This window comes from Morone saxatilis, unplaced genomic scaffold (genome assembly GCF_004916995.1).
Source record: "Morone saxatilis isolate NCDOM2014 unplaced genomic scaffold, NCSU_SB_2.0 Contig19, whole genome shotgun sequence".
In the NCBI taxonomy this organism is placed as follows: domain Eukaryota; kingdom Metazoa; phylum Chordata; class Actinopteri; family Moronidae; genus Morone; species Morone saxatilis.
Genome location: NW_023339751.1, coordinates 3,031,710 through 3,056,894, shown reverse-complemented (window position 1 = coordinate 3,056,894; position 25,185 = coordinate 3,031,710). Strand labels below are relative to the sequence as shown.

The window sequence follows — 25,185 nt, the reverse complement described above, 5'->3', positions numbered from 1 at the left end:
CCTTGGCATGCTTTTTCTGCTGGCAATTCTATTGCAGTAACAATGCCTGATTTTCTCCATGGTAATAACATACCGGCATGTAACATATTATAGATACATTTAATATTATTGTTTATTCAGGGACTTTTGAGCAATATAGAAGGTTTTATATAAGAATATAGCCAATCCGGTAGATTTTCTATTAAACTGAAATCATAAATAGTTATCGCCTGGCTACAGATATGCTCTCTGCACAGGCACTAATATACCCATACAAGTATAAGTGACAGTATAACTAGCCTTTCCCGCTGGAAGTAGACGATTAGATAGGGATTATTGTGTTAAAGTCTCAAGTGCAGGTCTGCTGAGGCTGGGGATTGCAGAGTATCAGTGAGGAGAGCACCTTGCCCTGATCATCTGACGGCAGACGGCTCCTCCCCGCTCCCTCCAGTCTGCTACGCAAAGCAGCGGCTCGGGCACAACTCTGCCCGCGTTTCTATACACAGTCAGGCTCGTCTGCGTGAGGAGCCGGAGCCGGAGTCGAGTTATCTACTTTGAATAAACAAGGACTCAGTCCTCTCCCCCCCTGGTGTCTGCTTTCAAATGAATCAGTGATGAGAGTGGCCGAGAGGAGAGACGGACGCTTTTCTTCTAACTGGACCGGCAGTGCGCAAAAGTGCGCTCCGCGGCTCAGCATCATCATCCTCCTCCTCTGCTCCTGAGATCAACCCAAACCCAAGAGGCGCGCTGAGATCCTCACCGAGCCCCCCGTGCGAGGTAACCAGATTTTCTCTAAAGATTTCCTCTACTTTGTCTGTGTGAAATACACCGCTCCTGGACGCCAGGCGGCTCACACACACGCTTTTCTGCAACACTTGAATCTCCAGCGTCTGACAAAAGGATGTTTTATGCTTTCTGAATTCACGGGCGATTCATTTATCAATTATTAAGCTAGAATAAATCCAGCATCGCCTTGTAGCAAGCTGAATAGAAACATGATCATTCATTCATGTGAAATGAGTGCCTTGTCTTTTCCCTGCTGTTCACATTTAAATCCTCTGTAATAGAGTATTGATCAAACTAATTAAAATGCTACATCCTATAAATTAGATTTATTAGCTCCCGAGAGAACAATATTCAGTAGATCCACGAAAACCAACTTCACATTAAGACTTTTTAAGTTTGGGCTGAAATGTGTATTAAGTTAGTGTGTTTAAAATTGTCAAGCAGACATTTCATACAAGTTCTACTTTTAGTGCTGCAGACTAGTGAATTAAAAACTGAAAGGTGTATGTGTCAAAGGGCAGACATGCGCATCTATCTGCCACTTTCCTGTTCTTGGTGAATTGAAGCCTTGATGTAGCAGCATCACATCTCCTGTATCTGGTATCAGATCTACCTAGTGAAATTCCAGCAGCCACCCATTACCGTCACAGGATGCAAATTGCCACAGGCTATGCAATTCACCTTTAATTATGAGCATGTGGGTGTTGGCTTATGTGAGCTGGTGCTTCTAGCTGCAGGATTTCTCAAAGGCAAAACGCCTGCGTTTGACTGGAGTAAGTTCTCTGATGAAATTCAAATGAAACATACTGTTTTTCAGCGGCAGCCCGTTAATGTTCTCACAATTACTGTATGCCTGTAGACTGCTCATTACACTTTGAAGTGCTGTACAGTGTATGTTAGTGTAAAGAGTAAGTGTTTTACCCTTTTCTTGCCTAATTTTAATCAGCATCCTTTTTAATACATTTACACAAGATATGTGGATACACAAGGTATACAAAAAAATCTTAAAAATGAAAAATCTCTGCTGAACATTGGAATTAAATGTAAGCAGAAATCTTAGGAACACTCTTTTAATCAAAGGATGGATGTGTCAAAGGTGGTAAAATAATAGGTGCAAGACAATGAATGCAAATAGAGCATAAGTGAAAGGCAGCTCATGTAGTGAGAAATGAAATGGTCAGAAAAGTAGGATAACACTGACAACAAAGGTCAAAAGGTCAATATGAAAGAGGGGTCGCCCTCATTATTTTCATGCCCAACCAATCTACATGAATGGGCTGACTGTTTATCTGTAGCTTAACTGGGACGGATGTTTAGTTTAGCTTGTCCTGGAAACAAATGTGTGAGTAAAGGTGAAGTCAGCGGGCTGGAAGGTCTGTGGGATTTTCCTGACAGTAAGTGTTTACGAGTCGGGTTGTAAAGACGACGGTGGTCCAGGGAGGCGTTATGATTTCTAAATCCCCAATGAAAACTCAAGGTGTCTCAGTGATGTATGACTGGATAAATGTACAGGCTCAGTGGCTGTTACACCATAATGTCAGGAGTGTTTCGTGTGGGAAGGATAGAAAGAGGGGGAGAAGGTGCTGGGGAGAGAGACTGTTTCTTGTGTACAATTTCCTATTATTGTGTTTTATTTGATGGAGTTTATCCAGTTGGCTCCATTTGAGCAAAGAGGGGAGGGTTGGAAGAGAAGAACAACAAAACAAAAGTGCATTTTCTTTTCCTCAAGTTTTCCTAATCAAGAGCAATAGAAAATAACAAGAGCATGGAATTAATATTTAATGAGGTTATGTTTGTTGAATTAAAGGATGAACACTATTAGTTGAGGCGTACATGGGATATTTGGTAAAAATGCAAATTAATTCCAGAGTTTTTCATTTTTTTGTCGTTGGTGGGTTGATTGATTCACCCACAGATAAAAGATTTTGTGAAAGAGTTTTCTGCTGTAAAATGTGCTCGATGCTATCTCAAGGCCTTCATTTCTGTAACCTATTTAAATCCAACTGAAATTAAAATAGATTTTAGCTCAAAAATTTAATATATGTATAGCCTTAGTGTTTGTTTTGACTTTTCAAAATTGAAATTACTGGGAAAAAAAGTATGTTTTTTAACATTTATTGTTCTACAGCGCCCCCTACATTTGTGCTCTCCAGGCAGTGTGAATTTTTGGTTCAAACTGACAATTGATGCTATATCTATGAGGACAGGCACTAGATATAGTTTATAATATGACTGTAATTCCAACAGACATGCCGGCAGTTAGCAGCTGGTAGCCGCTGCTGTTAGCTGTATGTGTCTCCGCGACTCCACATCTTAGTTACGTGTCATGATTTGAATCCCAGGGTAACATACAGGGTGCTGAAAATACTAAAACTACTCGTCACTGTGCAGTTTTTACAGTCTGGTCATTTTCCATCACCGCAGCTGAACCCATGACAGAAAGACAGCTAATGCTTGATAGCTTAATTCCTTTGCACAATGTGAGACAAACACAGCATTGAGTGTTGGGGAGCTGCTGATGACTCAGCAGTCGTTGGCATCAACTTTTTTCCACAAATGTATCCAAAAAGGTCCTCTTTTGCAAACAATTGTGAACAATAGCTTCTGTATCATTCTAATTTTATATTGCCTGACACAAAAAGTGAGAAGAAATGTCCTTTTTATATTCTCTTGTTATACCAATGAGGAGTGATGACTATGGGACAGTGTAAAGGAGTGGCTTCCTCTTGTTACCATAGCGACTGGGTTCACGAGGGCCAGCAGGTATCATTATTTCCCGGGCACCCTGTTAAATAGAAGTTGTCAGCTGTCATGTGCTTGATGATTGACTTTGATCGGAGCTAATGATGGCTGTGTTCATCTCAGAGCTGCGGGACTTATTCATTATGCTGTTGAGCAGAATATGTGTATGATTTCAAAAATGAGCCGTTTGACCTCATGGGTCCTCAGATCTGCTGGCTTCGTGATTTTGGATATTTACACCGCTACTATTAGGTTACCCGAGTACAATCACTCATCCAGCATTGTGATGGTAATGTCATACACAGGCTAATTTTTGTGTGTGCCTGTCCAGTTGGCTGGATCTCCTGTCTGCCTCCCCCGTGGACTGATTACTGATCAGACTAGCATTTCACATCAGCCTTGTGGGGGGAAATTAGAGGATTAGCAACAACTTCATGCTTATTCCCCTACGTGTCTTCCAGGCCTCCAAATCCTGTGGAAGTCATTGTTATTTTAAGTAGCTTGGCAATTGAGCGTGGAAGAAGCAAGCTCTAATTCTCCCAAGTCTTCGGAGATGCAGAGCGGCAGAAAACTGGCGTTTTTGGAACTACCTTACCTCTTATTCATGCTCTTTCATGATGTGAGAGTGAGCAACTGAGAGAGGGCCATGAAGCTGGCTGCCAGGACCTCTTCACTCCAATCCTTGGTTCATACATAATAGATAAGTCACTGTAACTTACAGTACAGGGGCATAACTAGGCTAATGCCCAGATTTGCATATTTGTGCCGAATTCCATAATTCATGAGTGTGCAGCAGGCAGCGATCCATGGTGCAAAGAGCCACCTTGGTCCATACGCCTTATCTCAGGGGTTGATACCCAGCATGTGCACCGCCAGCACAGTATTAAAAAGCAGCATCGAAGCTGTCAATGCGAGGCGCTTGGGAGCTGCGTCTTCGTCATCAAAAGCCTCAGAGTCTGAACTCAGCCTTTGGGAAAGCTTTAATAAAGGCCCGCAGTATCTGATGACAGAATCAGCGCTTAATTTACTGCCATTCTAAAATAATGGGATGGGGTAGGAGTGGGTGAAAGAGGAGACAGCAGAGGGCGGCGACACCTTCTAGTGAACAGATTTCACGGGCCACTTTTTCATCAAGAGGTTCAAGAAACCCTGACGCCGCCATCATCGCCTAGTGTTATGAAGAAGATTTATCATTCCACTTGATGACGAGCTAAGTTATTTATTCATTATCTTTGTTCTCTGCCTCAGATGAGTAGGCACATGTCAGCCACATCCCTCATTATTGGTGATTGCGTGTCATACATACTTATTTATTTCTTTTATATCACACCCATGTCTTGTCATATTTGTCAGATTAATGGTATCTGTCGCTTCGGAAGGATCATGACCCCGTCGTGTGGAGTGAGATTTGTTTTGATTCAGATGCCTCTGCTCCGCCATATGTATCCATTTATTTTGTGTGGGTGTGTGCGGTTTTGTGAGGCCGAGGAAGGGAAAGTAAGAGATTTCCACTGGTTTCTGTTTATGAAATATGTTCCTCATCTGTCTGGTGGCCTGAGAGCAGAATATTTAAGTAACATTTTAATGAAATGATCTCCATGGAACAAGGCCTTTCCTTATTAAGGTGGAGATATTAAGATGATCAGGGATGAAGAGGGTCATTATTTTAAGGCAGCTTTATGAATGTTTTGCATATGGAAAGGGGTCAGACTAACTGCTGGATCCTCAAAAGATCATGTGTTTGTCAGTCATTTGGGAGGGCAACGCCGTGATTCAGCTTTACTTTGCAGGGTGGCTGAAGCCGTTTTTCCCTTATGTCTGCTTTCCATTTTCTTTACACATCACTGGTAGTAATTTTAAAGGAGCAGATGAATACTCATGAGAACAAAATGTCAAGCGCTGGTCGGTCCTCCTGGCTCGCGCTCTTGCCACCACCAGAAGCAACATTTGACATTTGTTCTAAAGGCGAAGATCTGGGTTTGTCTAAATATGAAATTTGATCTTCAGAGACATTGATTTAAGTTTATTGTGGGAAGGTCAGACACCTAACAAAGGCATCGCAGACAATCTGTGCTTTGATTTCCAAGTTAAGCAAAGAGGAGATGAAAGTAACGACCTCACAGAGTCAGATCAAAAACCTTTAGTCCTTGTTAAGCTTTCAACACAACTCAGCTGTTGTTGAAGCAGAGCTGATTACTAAAAGATCCAACAAGTCATTTATAGGTACAGATATACTGTTAACGGTAAGTAAGGATTTTCAAAGACTCACACACGCATGGATAGAGGCTATAGGCACAGAGTGGTCTCCAGAGAAAGCTCTCTGACCAGTGTTAATGATGTCCCAGTCATGCTACTGACGAAGGCTCTAGCAGTCGTCTCTTGATGCTGTACAGGGAGCTGTCCACGGTGCTGAATGAGACTGTTCATCTTAGTTTCTGGAAGGGAGAAATGCCCGGACAAGCACCTATCTTTTCCCCATCTCAAAGGGGAATACTGCTTATTTGAAACTTGAAATTGAACTTTAAAAAGATGCTATTCCTGCCTCATTTTCTCCTTTTTGGCTTAAAGGCAGAGCGCTGACACAAAGCGTTGTTACTGAACTATATGTTAAAAGTCTGATCTAGAAATAGTCAACATTACATCAGCGCTCAAAAGCGATAATGCCAATGCCGATTGCCGATGATGATTGTGTGATTTACAAAATAAATAATTACAGTAATGTGAGCCTTACATCTAACCACATTTCAGATAAGCACTGTTGCTTCCCGTTACAAAGAAGATATTACTGCTTATCACCCCATTCCCTGCACCCAGGTGTCACCTTACTGAAGAGAATAAAAGGGTAAAGAACACTGACCCTTTGTCCTGTTTTAGTATCTATTTTACTTTTCATAAGGTGATTCAGCAGATATCCAGAGTTACACAACGAGTGAGCAGAACCACAGTACAATGTAACTCAATTTAAAATAGAATCCTCTCTTGAACAACATCCTAACTTCGTAAAAGTTGACCCTGTGTTCACTGAACTCTGTGGTCATTAAGCTATGTACCTGTATTGGAATACATTATATTAAAAGCTAATATGTTTTCCACATCATTGATATACTGTATGTGGAGGAGCAAAACATTTGGAGCAATGTAATGAAAAATGATGGACTGAAAATTAACTTTTAATTAATATTTTTTTAATTTTTTAATTTTTTAATTAACTATTTTGATAATGAATTAATCCTTCAAGTTATTTTACAAATACTGTCCCCATCTTTCTAATTGTGAAGATACTGTCTTTGTCATACGTATATGATGGTAAATTGAATATTTTGGACTATTAGTTGAACAATAAAATCAAATTGAATGCCTCATCTTGGGCTCATTGGAAACAACTTTTTTCCACATTATTTTATTGACCAAATGATTACTTGATTTATTGACAGATTAATCAATAATAAAAACAATCGTTAGTTACAGCCCTTTAATATGATGCAATGCAAAACTAAAGACCGTACTACCTTAGTAAAACTGTAACACTGTGTCAGAGAGCTGTTCATTGAACTCTTGTTTTCAGAGCTGAAGTAACTGATACTGTATTATAATATAATATATTGACCACATCAGTATTTTATATGTTCTGGAGCAAGAAATTATACCTCACAATATAATATGAAGCTATAGCAACTATTCTGTTCTGACTCATTTATTCAATTAAAACAAATATTCTCTGGTTCCCACATCTTAAATGATGATGAGTAGATGACATATTTTGGTGTTTTGGTGTCAGTTGGAACAAGCAATTTGAAGATTTGTGCACAATTTTTGACATGAGATACATTAAGTTCTTATCTGAGGAAATAATCTGTAGATTGATTAACTGTTCAAAGAAAGTCTTCAGTTGCAGTCCTAATAAAATGCAACTTACTATATCCTAATGACTAACATGAATGTGAACATATTACAGGACTGTTGTATAGGATTTTATTACAGTGCACAGGAGTTTTTAATGTTCTGGTCACTCAGAGTGAAATGCAGAGAAGAGGCCTGTCTTCTAGGAGATAGTCTTGTTGTTTACTTCAGTTATAATGCCACTAATTAATGATTTTTTGTTTTTGTTTTTACTGTTGTACCATATTTGTTATGGGTTTGGTTTGCTCTGTTAATGTTTGTGACAGCCTCATTATCTGAAGATATAAAGCCATAATCAGCATGGATCTGTTAATGCAAGCATCATTTGAAGCTCACTCAGATACTGGAAACGTTCGGATTAGCTTCCTTCTGATTTATCCATGTCCTTTTTCAGATTTGTTTATTTGTTAACCCATTTCAGTTGATGACATATTTGTTTACTCATTCTAATCTAGTAATTATATCATTTGTTGTTTCCACTAATCTACAGTATGTGTGTAGCAGATGTTCAGCATGTTTATCATTAAGTGTTTATTGTTTGACCAGTTAATAATTATGAGCAGTGATAATTTGGGCATAAGAGGATAATGATGAATATTTTCATATTGGCTATTAGTTTTTTATCATTGAGGCAAACAAGCTAAAAAAAGGCACATTATCTCATAAATTGCATTTAAGGAAATTACACTAAATAATTCATAGCCTAAAATGATTTGGAGAGGTTGGTATTTAAAAAGCTTGTATTTATCCTCTGTGTTGATATGTTAAAGTAAAAGAGGATGACTTGTTTGTTCTGCTTTTTGTTGAAATCTGTGTTCCAATATTCATGTATCACTGTAAATTAACCTACTTACTAGTCTTCATTTGTGTGTCGGTAAATATTTCATGGCATGCATGCAAAAAATATGTTCACTTTATGTGTGTATGCATATTCCATTATTGGAAATACGTCTGCTTCTGAGGCTTTGCTACATATTTGCTCATATTTTAGTATCACATAGGGACAAACAGATTTGTCCAAGTTTGTGTTTCTACAGTATTTATCATACAGTACACATCTGCACTAAACATCTGAGTTTTTACAGGGGTTTGGGAGGATAGTTTTTACATTAAATCTTTATATTTGATAAGATATTTTTGTTAGTTTGAAGTGTGAGGATGTGATCAGACCTGTCCCAGTTAACAGGATAACTCTGGGAAAGCTTGGGCCAATAAAAATCACAGGTTTTAGCCCTCCCCACTTTCAGAATGAGTTTTCATCACATGGCTTCCTCTTTACATCATATCCCCTTAATAAACTGCAATAGGATTACAAGGTGTAGGCTGTGATCTGCTCCAGAGGTCTGGAGCATAGTAGGGATTAGGTATGGCATTTGATGTCAGCTTCCGAGGTTTAAAAGAATAATATACCATCCTCATTTCATCACTTCATGTAAAAGCACAGAGAGGGGAGTTATGGCCATTGTCCATGATAGTGCTGAAAGTGAGCGCAGGTTTTCTGTAAAAGGCTGAATATCCTCATATGACATATATTTAGTGCTGAATCAGTTTTAATAGTTGATTAGTTGATAAACACATTTTCAAGCAAAAATGCCAGAAGTTAACTCAATCCAGCTTCTCAAATGTAAATACTCTGTAGTCTCCTTAAGATAAGATAAAATGTTCCTCTTTTGCTTAGCCAACCTGACTACGCCACTTTATTACAAAGAACCATCTGGGAAGTCATTGTTTGGAAAAGGGCACTTTCTTTTCTTTACTCGGCAGGTGATCGGATGAACCATCTGTCTGTCACCGTCTACCAGCAAACTTCAACCAATCAGATCAATGAACCAAATGATGCAGTCAAACTCGTACCAAAGACAGTTGAAAACTTCCATTGTGCTTCCTCAATGGACGCTGATTGGTCCGCACTTCTTCACTGGCCACAAATGCGTAGACTGTAACCTGGCAAGATGGATTCTCAGGTGATTTTTTGTGATCTCTCAAGGCCACCTGACTCACAAGGTCACTCCTTAGCCTTCTGTTGTAGTAAATTTAATAATATGGGGTTTTGGACTGTTGATCAAACAGAACAAGCTATTTCAATAGCTCGGGCTTTAGACAATAGTGATTTCTGCATTTTCTGACATTGTATAGAATAAATATTAAATAAATAGTATCAGAGTAATCAAATATAGATATAGGTGTAGCACCTTGAACAACCATAAATGCAATTCAATTAAAATGTAAGTGTATTTGAAAACTGTATAGAAATGTATCTATAGTCTACTCTGCAGCCCCACTTCATGTGCCTGAGGTCCAGAGCACAACAGGTTGGGGATGTATTGCTGTGTTTTTGTCAAATGCAGGAAATCAGTTGTTATTACCTTGCTCTCTTAACCACTCGTACTCAGCAAGGTTTGATTTCTATTTCTCTCAAATGGATTAAGTCACTAGAGAGGTAATTTGGATTGTATTTATTTATTGATGATTTCCAGAGCAACAGATGCAGTTACATTGGCCTGTGATTTAATGCAAGGAGCACGTCACATGGGAAAACTCATTGCCCAGCAAATTAAACCATTACCTCCCCAGTTGGAGTTAAATATGGAGAAATTACTCATTTAATGTCTGATTACTCCCTAATACAGCCATCTAAACAATGCCAACCACTCATTCCCACGAACAAATTCTGCTTCTTTGCAAGGGTGGCAATTGCTTGTCAGGGTCACAATGAAGTTTTATTAAAAGATGCACGCTAAGAACGCAAAATAATTCATCTGTTTGGATTCATTATGAGATGGCTCTCTGGTCTGAAGATTCGTCTTCATTATCCAGCAGAGCACCAGGCAGATAACACTGCCTCATTTGCTTTCTGAGGCTCAATTTTCCCTGAACGATAATACTTCTCTTTTGTGTGGCTGTGGTAAAGACAAGCAAGCCATTTACAAAATGCATGCAGGATTACAAAGGTTAATCATCAATTTAAAGCTAATCTTTGTTAAATACCAATAGAAGCATGGTGTGTGCTTGAGATAGATATAATCAGGCAAACCCCAAAACAATCCTCCATCTAAATGAAGTGAAAGATGGTTAATCTAGGCTTTACAGCAGGGGTTGATGAGCGGGAAGGGGGAAGATTGCATCACACTTCTCGACTAATGTTCCATTGTTCCACTGTTTGCTATATTTAGCTGTCAAATCTTTTGGGCTAACCTCACAAAGTGTACCATTTAGGTCGAGAGGGTCCCCAACAATGCACACACATTCCCTCTCTGAGGTAAAGTGTGTTCAGTCCCAACCTGCGAGGAGTCTGCAGGAGAAAACAAGTAACTCATATGTATCTACCCTTGCTTAAGTGTTGCTATGGAGTTGAGATAATTATGGAGTTTTAAAATTATGCAATCAAGGACGAGATCCCTCTTCCCCCAGTCTGAGAAAATGAGTAATTAATTTTCTTCTTTTTTCTCAGTTAATATGCAGACGACTGGGAACACAGGATCCTAGTCATTATCTGGTCTGGTCTGGTGAAACATGTCTGCCAAGTTGGCTAATTAAAATGTGAACTAGTTCCCTTCCATCCCACCCTGTTCATATTTGTCAAAGGTGACACTTCATGATACCAGAACAACACATTCATTTAATTCTTTAATGTATCCAGCTTTTTGGGCCTAGAACATTTTGTCCTTAAAGTAAAGTGGTTGGGTTCTTTTAAAAGTATAGGGAATGAAAGTAAAGTTTTACATTATTTTTGTCAAACCTGTTGTCTAGTAAGATAAGCTCATTGCATTTTCTATTGACCTAAGTCATTTAAGTCGCTTGGGCAGGAATTTACAATAATGGGAAATAGAATCAGCTCACCTTAATGGCTGAGGCAGTAATTCCATTGACAAGGGAGACTCCTTTAATAAAGATAAGCCCCCAAGAAAATCAATAACCTGAACTAATTTCCAAATGACTCAGGGTTGTCTAGACAAACACAGCATTCACACCTAACCAAACAAGCCTTGCAAACCCATTTTAAAAGACCTTTTTCATTGATATTGCTTTGAGAACAAACCAAGGCTCTTCTCATCTTTGCCACAAGACACAGTAACAAAGCAGGCCAACAAGCAATCCTGCAGATGCCCTTTCACTGATTCTTTTTATTCCCCCATTAGGCCTCTGATGCTGGGTCCACAAACTTCTCTAATTAAGAATTCGTCTTCAGCAAATTCACCCATAAAATGGCCCTTGCTGCAGAACGTGGGGTGATAAAAGGAGTTATTGGGCCTGCGACCTCCTTTGCCTCTTATCTCCCATAAACACTTCAGTTGGTTTTACAGGGCCATGGAGGCGGCAGAATGAGCAATAAGCCAAAGGGGAATAGTGGGGGACTGATGACTTATTCATGAAGAACGTTGCAACAAGACAGGCACAGATGAAATTGACAGTGAGAAGTCCTCATACTATAAGTTGTTATGTAGTTCTGATAAGACTTGTCTTGTACTTGAAGTTGATTAATCTTTAGCCTGGGCTTCATTTTAGTATGCACCACACTGATGTTTTTAAGGCTGAAACACGTAGCGCTTGTGCTCTTTTTTTTGGAGAAATGTAAAATGATACTGCATACTCATTAGCTGTACCAGGGCTCTATTAGCTTGTGGGTTTACCATCACACCAGCAGAGACAAAGCTCTGCTCTGCTATGAAAGTCACCCTGCTGAAATGACATGATGTTTTATTCCCTCTATCTTCTTAACCTGATTCTGTCACATACCCAGAACTGCACACACACGCATATTGTCATTAAGGCACAGACAGGTCTCTTCAGCTATTTAAATGAGCCTAAATTCTTCACATGCATCTCCCCTAACAACTCTGTTTTCCTTTTCATGTGTATTAAATTCAGTTAAAGCCAGGAGTGTTTTTTTTGTTTTTTTATCCACACCTCATCTCAGTTTGTGCATGCTCTAGTGATTTAAACTGATGGCAAATCCCACCTCGCTATGCAGGCTGAACACAAGAAGTGTATGGTAGGATTGCATTCAAACCGCTGCCAGTGTTCGGCAGACAGAACAAGAGGAGAAAGTATAAAGTAACAGGGAGTGCCAATACTTGTGGTTAGCCTTCCTTGAAAATGTCTGTAAACAGAGCTCTTCTGGTAGTGCACACTCGGCTTAGAAGCAGATGTAAAGCCCAGCTGGCACAAGCGTTTTCATTTCCTCTCAGCCAGTGTGGAAGTTTTGCACTGAGGTAACGCCGACATGCTGCCCAGTGCCACACAGGCAATGGTGTGGAGCAGTGCGAAGGCAAATGCTGTAAACAATGTAATGATAGAGCGTACAACAGCCGCGTGGAGCTATGATGGTGTACATCCTCCCCCATCTCTGCCCAGTCAGACCTCTGAAGCAGTCCGTGTCACACAGGCAGAGACTAGGCACGGGGAAATGGAGCTGGAGATTGTTATTATAGATAAACACTTCCCTTACAATCTAGTTTGCCCTGCAAGTAGGAAATTACAAGGATGTTGCTCAAAGTTGAGCACGGAGGCAACTGATGTTATTTGCCTCCAAGGTGCCACTGTGCACAGTCACAAACTGAGCTCAGCATCTCAGCAAATGATGCCGAGCACAGCTTGTGTTTGGTCGATGGTGATTTTGAGAATACATTTATGTATTTGAAGAGCTAAAACTTAATTGAATAGTCAATCGATGAAAAATAATTGAAAGCAATTTAGATAATTGATAAATCATTTTCAGTTGTTTAATTAAAGATCCCCTCTAGAAATGTATTACCACATATACAAACAGTTTGCTTGGAACAAGAAGGTGTGTCCAATAGGTTTTTCTGCAAAATAGGTCTAATTTCTACATTAAAATACTTTAAAAGGTGTTTAGTCCTTTTACATCATTAAATATTTAAGAATCTATGAATATGCAAATTTTTGTTTATTTAAGTTTTCCTGCTGGACACAAGATGTCTCCTACTTTACAGTCCATTCTCAGTAAATGTGTGCGGATGGCTTCAAGTTTCTACATCATTTGTATAAAGTTGCAAATTGGACCAGGCTTGACATCCAGACTATTTGTGTTGGTCTGCCCTTTTCAGTGAGCACAGAAAACGTTCCACTTTCAGCCTTCTAGTGTCAAACTCTGCACAATACATCATTCTGCACAGTGAAGCTCAAACATCCAACTGTAGGAACAAGAAGAATAACAGATTTTTGAATGGAGGGGGACTTTGAATGGAGGGAGCTCCTGGTGCTCAAATGTGAAGATTTATTGTTTTTGTGCATCTCATGTTATTTTAAACTGCATATCTTTGGGTTTTGGACTGTTGATCGAACAAAACAAGACATCTGAGGATATCACCTAGGGCTCTCAAAACTTGGTTGATAAAGAAAATAACTGTTACGTGCACCTCTATATATTTTGTTAAGTTATATTCCAAAAGGCTAGACTATTTTTGATTTAAAAGCAAACTTTAAATATACTATGATTTATACATGTTGTCTTTTATTTGTTTGTAAATGGCCTTCCTAATGTGCTTTCAATGTAAGTGATGGGGAACAAATGTCACAGTCATCCTATATTAGACCTATATTAGTATTAAAAGTAAAATCTCTTTGTACTGAAAAGGATGTAACTTCGGAAGCTATAGACAAAGTTTTGAATACATTTTTGCACAAAACAGTACAGGATGGTCAGTGGTCATTTGTGTTCATACTGTTTTGTAGGTGGACAGACTTGAACAACTGTGAGCCTACCCTTAATTAAATGTTGAGGATATGTCTGATACAAAACACAGTTTATTAAAAGAATGAGTTAGCGGTTTTTAAACTTCTGCACTGATAAATGACCAAGCCACCTCGACCCACATAGTCCGATCCCTCTGATCACGTTACAATCAATGATCAGCATGTGAGGTGACAACTTGCATTACTTATGCAGATGAGGTAGCTCGATACTGTGAAAGTTCCAGTTCAAGGTCGTGTATTGTGGCTAAATGACATTCCAGAAATGTGTCGCTGTCAGTGTCAGTCTGATACTCTTTCCATTTCTGATCTGCATATCTCACACGTTACGCTTGACTGATTTGTCATTCACACGTACTGCACAAACAAATGAAGCTAATCCTGTCTGTGCGCTCATGTGACAGTCAAGTCACGTACACTGAAGGGTCAGCTGCTGCTCCCTGACTTTCTCCAACTAGATCTCACTTTTGTTGATAAGTTTGTCGGTAAGAAACTTTGGATATGCTGCTTTTCGCTCACCGTGTATTTGACTACATAGTGTGCTCTGTCTTGTTTGTTTACTCTATGTGTGCTGGTGATATCCTGCTGCTGCAGCAGGGAGTACCATAACCAGTACTGACACATCTAACTGTATAATGTTTCGACCTCTGATGCGAGCAAAACACAGGACGCCCCTGTGGGACACAGCTTTAAGTTGAATGTATTATTATCAGCTCACTAACTGCAGCCTGGTGTTGAATCACTCCAGCGCTTGGCAGCCAACAGCACATCACAGAAGGTCCAAATACTAAACCTTCAGTTCTGCAGTGCTGAATACATATTTGTAATGGCGGGAAAACACTGGCAGATCCGTAGCGTGCGCCTACCAACAGGAAGCTGTTTGTGCCAGAGGAAAGGTTTTCCAAGTTATGTAGAGCCGCACACACACTAGCTGTAGTTTGGGGAAATAAACATGAGATATCTATGTTGACCTCCTCGAAGAAAATACCAAGCCCCTAGTGTACATATACCTTAGTTAATATGTATTGCGTGCTTTGCCCTGGAGTACAGTGTGCACAGTGCATAACTCAACTTGGCTTGGCTGAGGTGGGATTACACTCAATGTATTACTTAATGCTCTTTATGAGCTGTAAGATTGATGCTGTTTAATAAACAACACTACAAGATCGTAAAATCCTTTAAACATTGTGCATTTTTCTGCACTTTACTTATCAGAGCTGTGATATCTTTGTCAGCACCCAGCAGGCCTTCCCATACTTTTTCTCATTAAACTATTCATCAGATAGGCCTCATCAAAGATTAAGAGTATCCTCTCAGTTCATTACAAGATGCCCTGCTTTTTATTTGATGAAGTAATTCATCCATAATGTATGTGTATATTGCAGTTTTCAGGATGCCTGTGAGACTGGAGAACAGCATCGGCTTTCCAAATGCTTAGTTAGACGCAAGAAGAGAGAGGAAAGTTGGTGCATTTGTTTTGATTAAGTCGGCATTTCAGAGCGTTCCCTCTGCGATGAACTGTAGAGCAATTACTTTACATGGAGAAGATCAGACTCATTGTGAGAACAAGGAAAGGCTTGATGGGAAAAGCATGATAACTTTTACAGTAGCATTAAAGTGGTGGAGCAGAATTAGCTTTATCGTCTATTGCGGTGGGGAGATCTCGATGCTGTGGAAAGCACAGGTGCTTCATCAGAAGTGGCAGGCTGAATGAGGATCATCAGGCCACTCTCTGATTGAATTCCTTCTCATAGTCTGTTGTTGTTTCTGAACGACCACGGAACACTTCCCTGAGTGAGTCAGCGTCCCTGGGATTGGTTGCCTCCACTCATCCAAGGGTGATGAGCAAGTCAGCCTATTTTATCTGTGAAAATGCCTCCTGGGAATCCGGACAATGTCAGTTGATGCTAAAATAAATCTCAGAGCATTGACAAATGTCAAAGCTAAACCGGAGGAGGCCTGGGCCAGGATATGCAGCGGGGCAGCAGAGATTGCTAAAGCCATCCTGTGTCAGTCGAACAATGGTGTTTTTAGGTTGGGTAACTGGAGGGGTGATGCCATGGGGGGAAAGAAATGACGTTTTTGGGTAGATGCAGCATTGTTTGACCCCCGTCATTTCTGCCAAACTCAGGAAAACCAAGAATGTTTCCATCCTCAGTAAAATTATGTGAGGTGCTGTTTGTTGATACACATCTTTATACAGATTTCACCAATGTAGCATAAACATATATTTGTTTATGAGGCACAGGCCTCCATCAAGTTGGGTGGCTCATGTTCTACTTGTGCGCAGATGGCAGTGGGCAGAAGGATTGGTAATTGGAAGAGACTGCATTGCACACTGATCCACTCTGTAAAAAGAGCCGAAACGATCACTATACTGTGAAGGTTTAAGTCAGGGTATAGAGGATCCCCTTTAAAACACTGTAATTAGTGCTGGGTGTCATGTGTGTCTGGGTGCACTAGCAGATGACAGATTCCCTCCTCTTGAAGTCCATAATGAATGCCTCTGCTGACATGTGGGTGTGGATTAGGTCATTGTCTTACTCATGCGCTCCCAAAATAGCCAAATATTGCTTACAATCAGAGCTGCAGTGCAATTTTCTCTAAAAGCAAGAAAATGTTGTCCGTCCATCCTCAGTGTCACTCTGTAAAATGCTGCTGAGGTGTCAGATAGAGCAGTCTATATCAATATTAGATGACACAAACCCTAATTATGGCACACTCGCTTTTCTCACACTCAAGGTGGAAAGTCTATTCCAGGTTTCCATCATTTCGTCCAGTTTCTAATAAATCCTATCAGACTTATCAGACAGTGAATAGCTCCACTGCTGCATTCAGTTTGTAAATTGAAATAGTACGTATTGTAATGCATTTCACTAATGAAGACCTAGCCATTTATGTATAAGGTTGTCATATAATTTGGGGATTCAAGTATGAGGGGGCGAGGGGGCAAATGGGGATCGATGATGGACCAGGGTGTGTTGCAGTGAGGATCTGGGGGCACGTCTTGATTTGACCCCACAGCTTCATCTACTCCTGTGGTTCCTGTAGTGAGAGAACCCTGAGAGGACACAGTAAACTAGTGTTGTGAGATAAACGAGAGAGAAAAGGGTTAAACACACCAATAGAGATAGGCACAGGAAACTGAATTAGAGCGCAACATGGTCTTTATTCCTGACTAAAGAAAAACATGAACCAAAGATTTGTACAACATGATAATAGGGTATATTAATTCAAAGTAGATGCCCAAATAATTTTAGTCACATCACAAAATAGCTGATGATCTGCTTAAATTGATGCTGGGAACAGAGGAAGTGTTAAAATTATAGGAAATTATTTGAGATACTAATCCACCAGGTGGCCCCAGAGGAGAGTATTACTGTGAAACAGATTCCATTAGCATTGCAGAGACTTACACTCAGTTGCCTGTTTATTTAGAACACCTAGCTAAAAATAATGCAGTCTAATATAACAGTCCTGCTCTCCAGCCTCCAACCTTTATTAAGGTTACAATGTTCCGTTTTTGTTATTGTGGGGATGTATTTTGTGGTGCTGTTAAATTGCATTGCACTGACAGGTGTTTCTATTATTTTGTCCACCTCATTTATATCAATGGGGGAAGACTAAATAACAGAAAAGCATCTCTGTATAATGCAATACAGTTTGACAGCATCTAATAAACTTAACTTACCAAGTCATTGTTTTGTGATTCACAAGTAAGTCTATGTAAATCTTTGAACACAAGTCCATAGTCAAGTCCTGATTCCTAAACGATCAGTTTCGGATCCTGAACTGCACTCTTCACCAAATGCAATTCCATTTTAATAACAGAACAAACTAAATAAATATTTCTTTGCTATATTTTTTCTGATGCTCTATGATGTAACGTTGGTTCTTCATTGTTCTCTCCTGCAACTCGATTAGATGCCATCGGATTGGTTCAAACAAAGTGGATCTTGTGTCCACTTGCTGGGAATGAAGAGCATTAATGTTACGGAAATTAATTGATTAGTGGCACACTTCTTAAATAACATACTTTTTGATCTTTGGGCTCGGGGGAAGGTATCAAGTATTTTCAAGTCAAAAGTCCAATTGATGACACAAGTTACTGGTGTTAAAGTCCAAGGTAAGATTGCAAGATTTATTTTTCTAAAAATCAAATCAAATTTGTGACTCAAGTCCAAGTAATGTGACTCTAGTCCACATGTCTGCCTAATAAACTGGGCACTGAGTGTGTTTTTACAGTCCAAAGTCAAGTCTCATCTAACGCCGTGAGCCTTTATCCAGAGAACTTTGACACATGGTGTTTCCACTCTTTTGTGGATGGGCCTCTGAATGGCTCCACAGGACAGTTGGGAGTTAGATGCCTTGCTAACATGCAACTAAGTCAAGGGCACCTCTCTTGTAGTTTTCTAGTGAGGGGAGAGCATTACTCATTCCCCAACTGCATTTTCCTGACCAGCCTGGAGGTTGTAAGTGACAGCTCTGTGTTCTCACGCTAGCACAGCCTCCAGCCTATATACTCACCAGTAAGTGGCTGTAATATACCAGTAATGTGCATAGATGGGGACTACTCAGTCATTATTTTTTCACATCATGGTCAAGCTGGCTTAGTTGGATTGAAATGCTAGAAGTGCTCAAGGTGTCGCTTTAAAATTCCTTGCATGCTGATACAGAGCGTTTTTATCAGTGTTCTGAATGCTTAACACATGACTAGGAAATAAGGATTTTACTGGTTTTCTTCCAGACTATACCTGTCCCAGAAATTAAACATGCTTTTTTATAACTCTGTTGGGTTCTCAAAGTAGAAATGTGAGTAGGTTAAGAAGGGAAGAAAAGATCATCTCTGTCCTCTGTGAGTAGCTTAAGTTGTGAGCTGTTGTAACAGAAATTAATAAATTGAGCCAGGAATCCCACTGTGAACCAAAATTCATCCATAATTTAAAACCCATCCTGTATGTGGGAGTACAGTCTCAGAGTTACAGTTGGATGTGTGTGGGTGGGAAATATATTGTGCTGGATTTTGAGGGCCTGTTGGAGAGAATGGCTGAGGAAAAGAAGAAGGAGCAAAGGGGGGAAAGTGTAGAAGAAAATAGAATGTAGGTGAATGCATTTCTGCATCCCAAGTGATAGTTTTTTTTGGGGGTTAGGGTCATTGCATCTTACAAGAGATCATCTGTGCTGTGAGCCAGTGAAACAGAGATACAAGATGTCTAGATGGCAAAAACAACCAGGAGATAAGGAGGTTGTTCTCTGCACTCGACTGTACTTCAGATTACATTTTTTGTCTTCGGCCAGGCGGTATGTGTGACCACTACATACAAAAAGGAATGAAACAATGATTAATACTTTTAACTTCCTCGCTTGAAATCAATCAATTTAATAGCACAAAAGCCACCCCTTGTAATCAAGCTTTATCGCAGTAATAATTATTTTGTACTAATGTCTCTAATGAGCGGCCATTAAAAAAAACAAAGCTGCCTTGTTCAATACCTGCTGCCCGCCACAGTTAATAGCAGGGGGCCCTTCTGAATATGAATGAGGGTTTGTTCTGTAGATGTATAGAGGCGGCTGTTTGGGTTAATTAGGGAGAACCTGGTTTCAGAAATCAGAATCAGAAATCAGAAATACTTTAATAATCCCAGAGGGAAATTATATTCCCAGAGGGAAATTATATTTATATATATATATATATTTCCTGTGACACTGAGAACCTGTGGAGCCCTCCTCTTAGCCTGGTGGGATATAATGAATAGTGCAGATCTGTTGGCTGTGCTGTCTGCTCAGGCAGTAGGCAGCACTTTTGCTCTGGTGCCAGGCAAGTTTTAAAGCCTGGATAATGGTCGGCAAGTGCAGCTCTCGTGTGGGGAGGCACTGCATCATGGGTTCAAGTGGGAATGCGGTATAGTGTCATTTTGTTATATAAGCCTTTGTCTGTGCTGAGTTAAATTTTCATTCCCACTTATTCATAATCGGGGTCAAAGAGGGGCTGGGTGTAGCTCAGTGTGCAAGGCAGGGAGACATCTTGAACATTTCGCTGGGCAATCACAGAGCTAGTACACACAAAAACTACCACTTTGCTTCCTGTTCCTTAAATTGATCCCCCCTTATTCCCAAACTGATTGAACTTGAACTGCAAAATTAAAAAAAACCCTGTAATTCAGGAGGTATTAAGGATTAAGTGATCCAACAGTTTTTCTCCAGATACCAAATTCCATGCCTTAATGTTTGGTATCTGCAGTTACAGATTATCCGACACTGTTCTCCTTTCCTGAAATTGAATATCTGTATACGTCAATGCAACTGGCATCCTTTTTATTCAGGCTAATATGAGGCCAGAGATTGCTGTGGCCCTAAAAACTAAGTCAGTCATCTGCATAATAAGGCAAATATTGACACATATATCCAGTATCGGATCAGTTAATGTTCCGGTTTATATCAGTGCTTAGTGCAATAATACAAGCACCAGAACAGGAGGGATGCTGCATAGCTACAGTGAGTGGAAGGACATAAATAATAAATAATAATGATAATAAAATAGGTAATCACAACATTTTTGCTTGCTTACAACCATGTCCATATTATTTCCAGTTGCACCTGCATTTCACCACAGCTAAATGTCATCTTGCCAGTTCTGGCCTGGCTCCACTTTCATGCACACACCTGTAGGTGATTAAGGTGCTCTTCTGCACTTCCTGGAGGAAATGCAAAGATACAAAACATGCAAACTCCATAAGCAAAAAAGTGCCTAGAGCCAAGATTTGAATGTAGACTGTGTTGCTGTGAGGCAGCAGGGCTCAGACTAAGCCACCACACACAGATGCTACTCCCAAGTCTCGGTGAGGCCATAGCTCTTCCCTGCCAACCTGTGTTGTGTAACCTCCCACTTGTCCCACAGTGTTCAGTGGAAATAGTCTTGGTTAAGGAGTCTGCCAGATAGCGTGGCTGCCTTGTGCTGAATGAAAAGCTGGAAAGATATGCATCAAGTGCTGAATAAAGCAATAAGGCCCAGTGGAATGGGAAACAATGGCTCCTTCCAGGTGGTGGTGTTCTGTGAGAGGAGTGGGGGGAATTGGATGAGACAGAAAGCTCGTCTGGCTGCCTGGCTGTTAGCATTGGACTTGGCAGCTCTCTGCCAGGGAAGCGCTGACAGGCAGGCGCGCCTGTCACAGCATATAAGTGCCTCCTTGCACAACCCCGGGCCCTGTAGGGCAGGTCGACTCTCCTGCGTTCAACACACAGGCTCAGTCCCACACTCAAGCCAGGGATCGTAGTGTGAAGCAGGGGCATGTGTCATAGCCTTTATATGGTTGAAAGACTCTGTAAGGTGAGAGAAAGGCCACGGGTGACCTCGTAAGAGTGCTATGTTCAGTGGTTGTTATACCTCTCACGTACCTCGTTTAATTAGACAGTCAACAACTTCTGTGATTAAATTGTACTTGAGGTAGAGTATTTCTGCAAGCAGAGACATAATTAATAATAACAGTTGGTCACTAAAAACAACTCAAGTTATTTTAAGGCTTGCCTTACAAATCAGCGATCCTCAAATATAATTTACTGACAGTTTCTAAACAAAGATGTTAGAATGATTCAATTACTTTCATATCAGTTTCATAAACTCACTCTTATTATCTCAAAATTACTTATTTACAATGGTGGATCATTTTGAAATTTAAAGCTCCGCTGTGTAACATTAAAGAGGATATATTGGCAGAAATTGAATATACTATTCATGTTTTTATTAGTGTATAATCACTTTAAAATAAAAATGGTTGTGTTTTTGTTATCTTAGAATAATTAGTTTTAATCTACAGAGGGAGTGGGTCCACCATATTGAACCGCCATTTTTTCTACAGTAGCCCAGAACAGACAAACCAAACATTGGCTGTATAGAGCCTATCATGTTTTTCACAAGTTTTCCGGCCACCAAAGTTTCTACTACACACTTGGCAGCTCATTATCCTAATATAACGTAAAATACTGTTGCGAGTGGTGTTCAGTTGGTTGCGATCTGTAACTTCACTGCTAGATACCACTGAATGCTACACACTGTTATTTTTAACTATTATTTTTTAATTGTTCCCATGGTACTTTATTGTACAAATGCTCTGAGGAGTAGGTAAAATGAAAATTCTCCAAGAATATATCTTATGAGCCTTTCTTTAGAAAACAAACCAGATCTTGTATTGTTTTGTATAGTTATCATGAAAATTTTAGAAAACACTGGTAAGAAAAAAACAGAAAAGTGTAGCCTCCCTGCTGCTATGGAGTATCAAATTTATTCAATACTGTATTCCTTTCCCCTTTAAGATGTAATCCATCTACAGAAAGTGATGCATGAATTCAGCATTTTACTGGCAGAAAGATTACCCCCTGAATGCTAAAATGCCATCAAAATGTGTTCAAGTGACTTCCATCTGTTACCTATTTCTAGCCTACAATATTTTGTAAGTGAGAAATATATGCTGAACGCTTAATGTCTACTGTATGCATCCAGAATAGAACTCTGTACGTGTGTGTGTGTGTCTGGCAGTCTGTTCCCAGGCAAGGAATATCTTCGTTTGTTTAGATTACCTTACCATGACCTTTGCTGTTGAAGCTGGATGTTTGCATAGCCCGGCCCTGTTGTTTTGACTAGCACAGTGCAAGCAACAACTCTCTGGGCTTGTTTTCCTCGTGAAGGTATCTGAAGACTTTTGTTTTTTAAATTAATTCCATGACATTCTGCTATTTCAGCTGACGGCTTCTTGCTACAGAGCAGGGAAACATTTTTAACATATGCTATTTCTTGGTTAAGTGAAGGCAAACCGTTTGACAAGTGCCTATTGAAGGCATGAATACAAGGCAGATATTAAAATATGTAACAGCCCTTGCAATAACAGATAAAAAGTTTTGAAAGTTTTCAAAAAAATGAGACAGCAAATTAGAATTTTCCCATGGTTTTGAAGAGCTCCTCAACAATATTATAAGTCTAATTTAATACCCTAAATCCTTCTCCTTGTGTTTGCTGAATTCCATTGCCCTAGTATGGATTTTTCTTGGCATGTATAGGAAATCAAAGTCATCTAGAAGTGGGAACTCATCAGATTTCCTGCAATAAATTTGTCTTTATAAGTCTTGAAATGCCTTGATTTCAATGCTCCAGGGGGAGATGTTAAGCGTATTGATTCAAGTGTGGATTTTGACCTGGTAAAGGAAGACAAAGCACTCTGGTCTTGTCTTCTGGCCTTCAGCCACACTTGCATATCTCAGACACATTTTCTAACGAGCTGTCTGACTAAATGTTTTTCAGCCGGAGAAATTACAGTATCAATTGAAAGTGACTTTATAGAGTTAGAAGAGAAAGCAGATGGGAAGAGGGAAGATGAAAAGAGACTCAAAGAGAGATGAATTGAGATTATCCTTTTGAGATGATACACTTATAACAGACATGGATTGTATTTATGGCTGGATTGCTTTTTCAGGAGAATGAGGAAAGTGCCATTTCAGTATAATACAGACATTCATTCTGCTTTATATGCCTGAAATCTGAAAGCCTTTTCTTCTTTTTTTCTCTTTGTTCTTCCCTGCAGATGTGCTGTGGACTGCCGATGATTTCTCCTCCTCCTCCAGGTCAAATTCAATGGCAGACAAAGACTGCACTTCCCACTGCTCTTGTAACCACTGAGCTCCGAAAGACAGATCTTGTCCACAGCTAAACCACTGTCTCCTTTTCTTGCTTCTGTCTATCTCCACTCTTCAGTTCGTCGCCATGGCTTGTTTCCTGGCATCTGCCTTTCTTCTGGTTCTCCAGACATATGCTGCCCCACCTGAGTTTATCCAGGCAGGATTTGGCATAACACTGGACCCCATGGACCTTGATTCTGGACTGCCAGTCAATGTCTCTGGAGATGTGACCTCATCTCCACCCCCAGGAACTAGTAAAAGAGCCCCACACAGTATCATTATTGGGGTACGCAAGGGGGGCACAAGAGCACTGCTGGAGATGCTAGACATACACCCTGAGGTTGCTGCTGCTGCCACCGAGGTGCACTTCTTTGACTGGGATGAGAACTATGCCAAGGGCTTTGAGTGGTACCGTGAGTTGATGCCCTACTCTTACCCCCATCAGATCACAGTAGAGAAAACTCCAGGTTACTTTACGTCAGCCCTCGCACCAGAACGCATCTGCGCCATGAACTCATCTATAAAGCTGCTACTGATCTTGCGAGACCCGGCTGAGCGGGTCATTTCCGACTATACCCAGGTGTACTTCAACCGGCTGGAGAACCACAAGCCAGTGCAAGCCATTGAGAACCTGCTAGTGCGCAATGGAGCCCTGAATATCCGGTACAAGGCCATTCAGAGGAGCCTGTACGACATCCACATGCGCAACTGGCTGCGCCACTTCCCCCTGGAACAGATACACATCGTAGATGGTGATGCTCTCATCCGCGACCCCTTGCCAGAGCTTCAGAAGGTAGAGCGCTTCCTCAACTTGCCGCCAAGGATAGTATCCTCCAACTTCTACTTCAACCAGACCAAGGGGTTTTACTGTATCCGAAGTGATGGTCGAGAGCGCTGTCTGCATGAGTCTAAGGGACGTCCTCACCCGGCTGTCAACAGCACTGTCCTCCAGCAGCTCCGCTCCTACCTACAGGAACACAACCGAACCTTCTTCAGGCTGGTGAAGCGCACCTTCGACTGGCAATAAGGAACCAAGATCACAAATCGGACTCAAGGGAGCCACCACCTTGTCTGTGATGAGGTCTAAAAAGGGGGCCTAAAGCACTTTACAGAACTGACATTTAACAACCCCTTTGAATAGCCTCTTAATAACTACTGATCTCTGGTTTCAGCAGAGCGGTTCTATATTCACAGGATAGGGCAAAAAAATATGAACAACTGTAACTAGAGGCGTAAGATTAAATGGAAGAATCTCTAAGCTTAATAAGTCATTCTCTCTGTGCTGGAAGCGTTTAAGTGATCAAATTGCAGCGAAAACAAGTTTGTGAAACTGATGAACTTTTTTTCCTCTCTCTTGTTTGATATTCTTGTTCTTGATAATAAATTGTTCTGCTTTCA

The 25,185-nt window shown here is 40.4% G+C and overlaps 1 protein-coding gene across 1 annotated transcript; it reads left to right on the top strand.

Moving 5' to 3' along the window:
- Nucleotides 1–474: 474 nt before the first annotated feature.
- Nucleotides 475–25,185, top strand: hs3st1l1 (heparan sulfate (glucosamine) 3-O-sulfotransferase 1-like1). Its single transcript, XM_035663724.1, has 2 exons — nucleotides 475–756; nucleotides 23,694–25,185. The coding sequence occupies exon 2, from the start codon at nucleotides 23,873–23,875 to the stop codon at nucleotides 24,812–24,814; it is 942 nt and encodes a 313-aa protein (XP_035519617.1). The 5' UTR covers nucleotides 475–756; nucleotides 23,694–23,872; the 3' UTR covers nucleotides 24,815–25,185.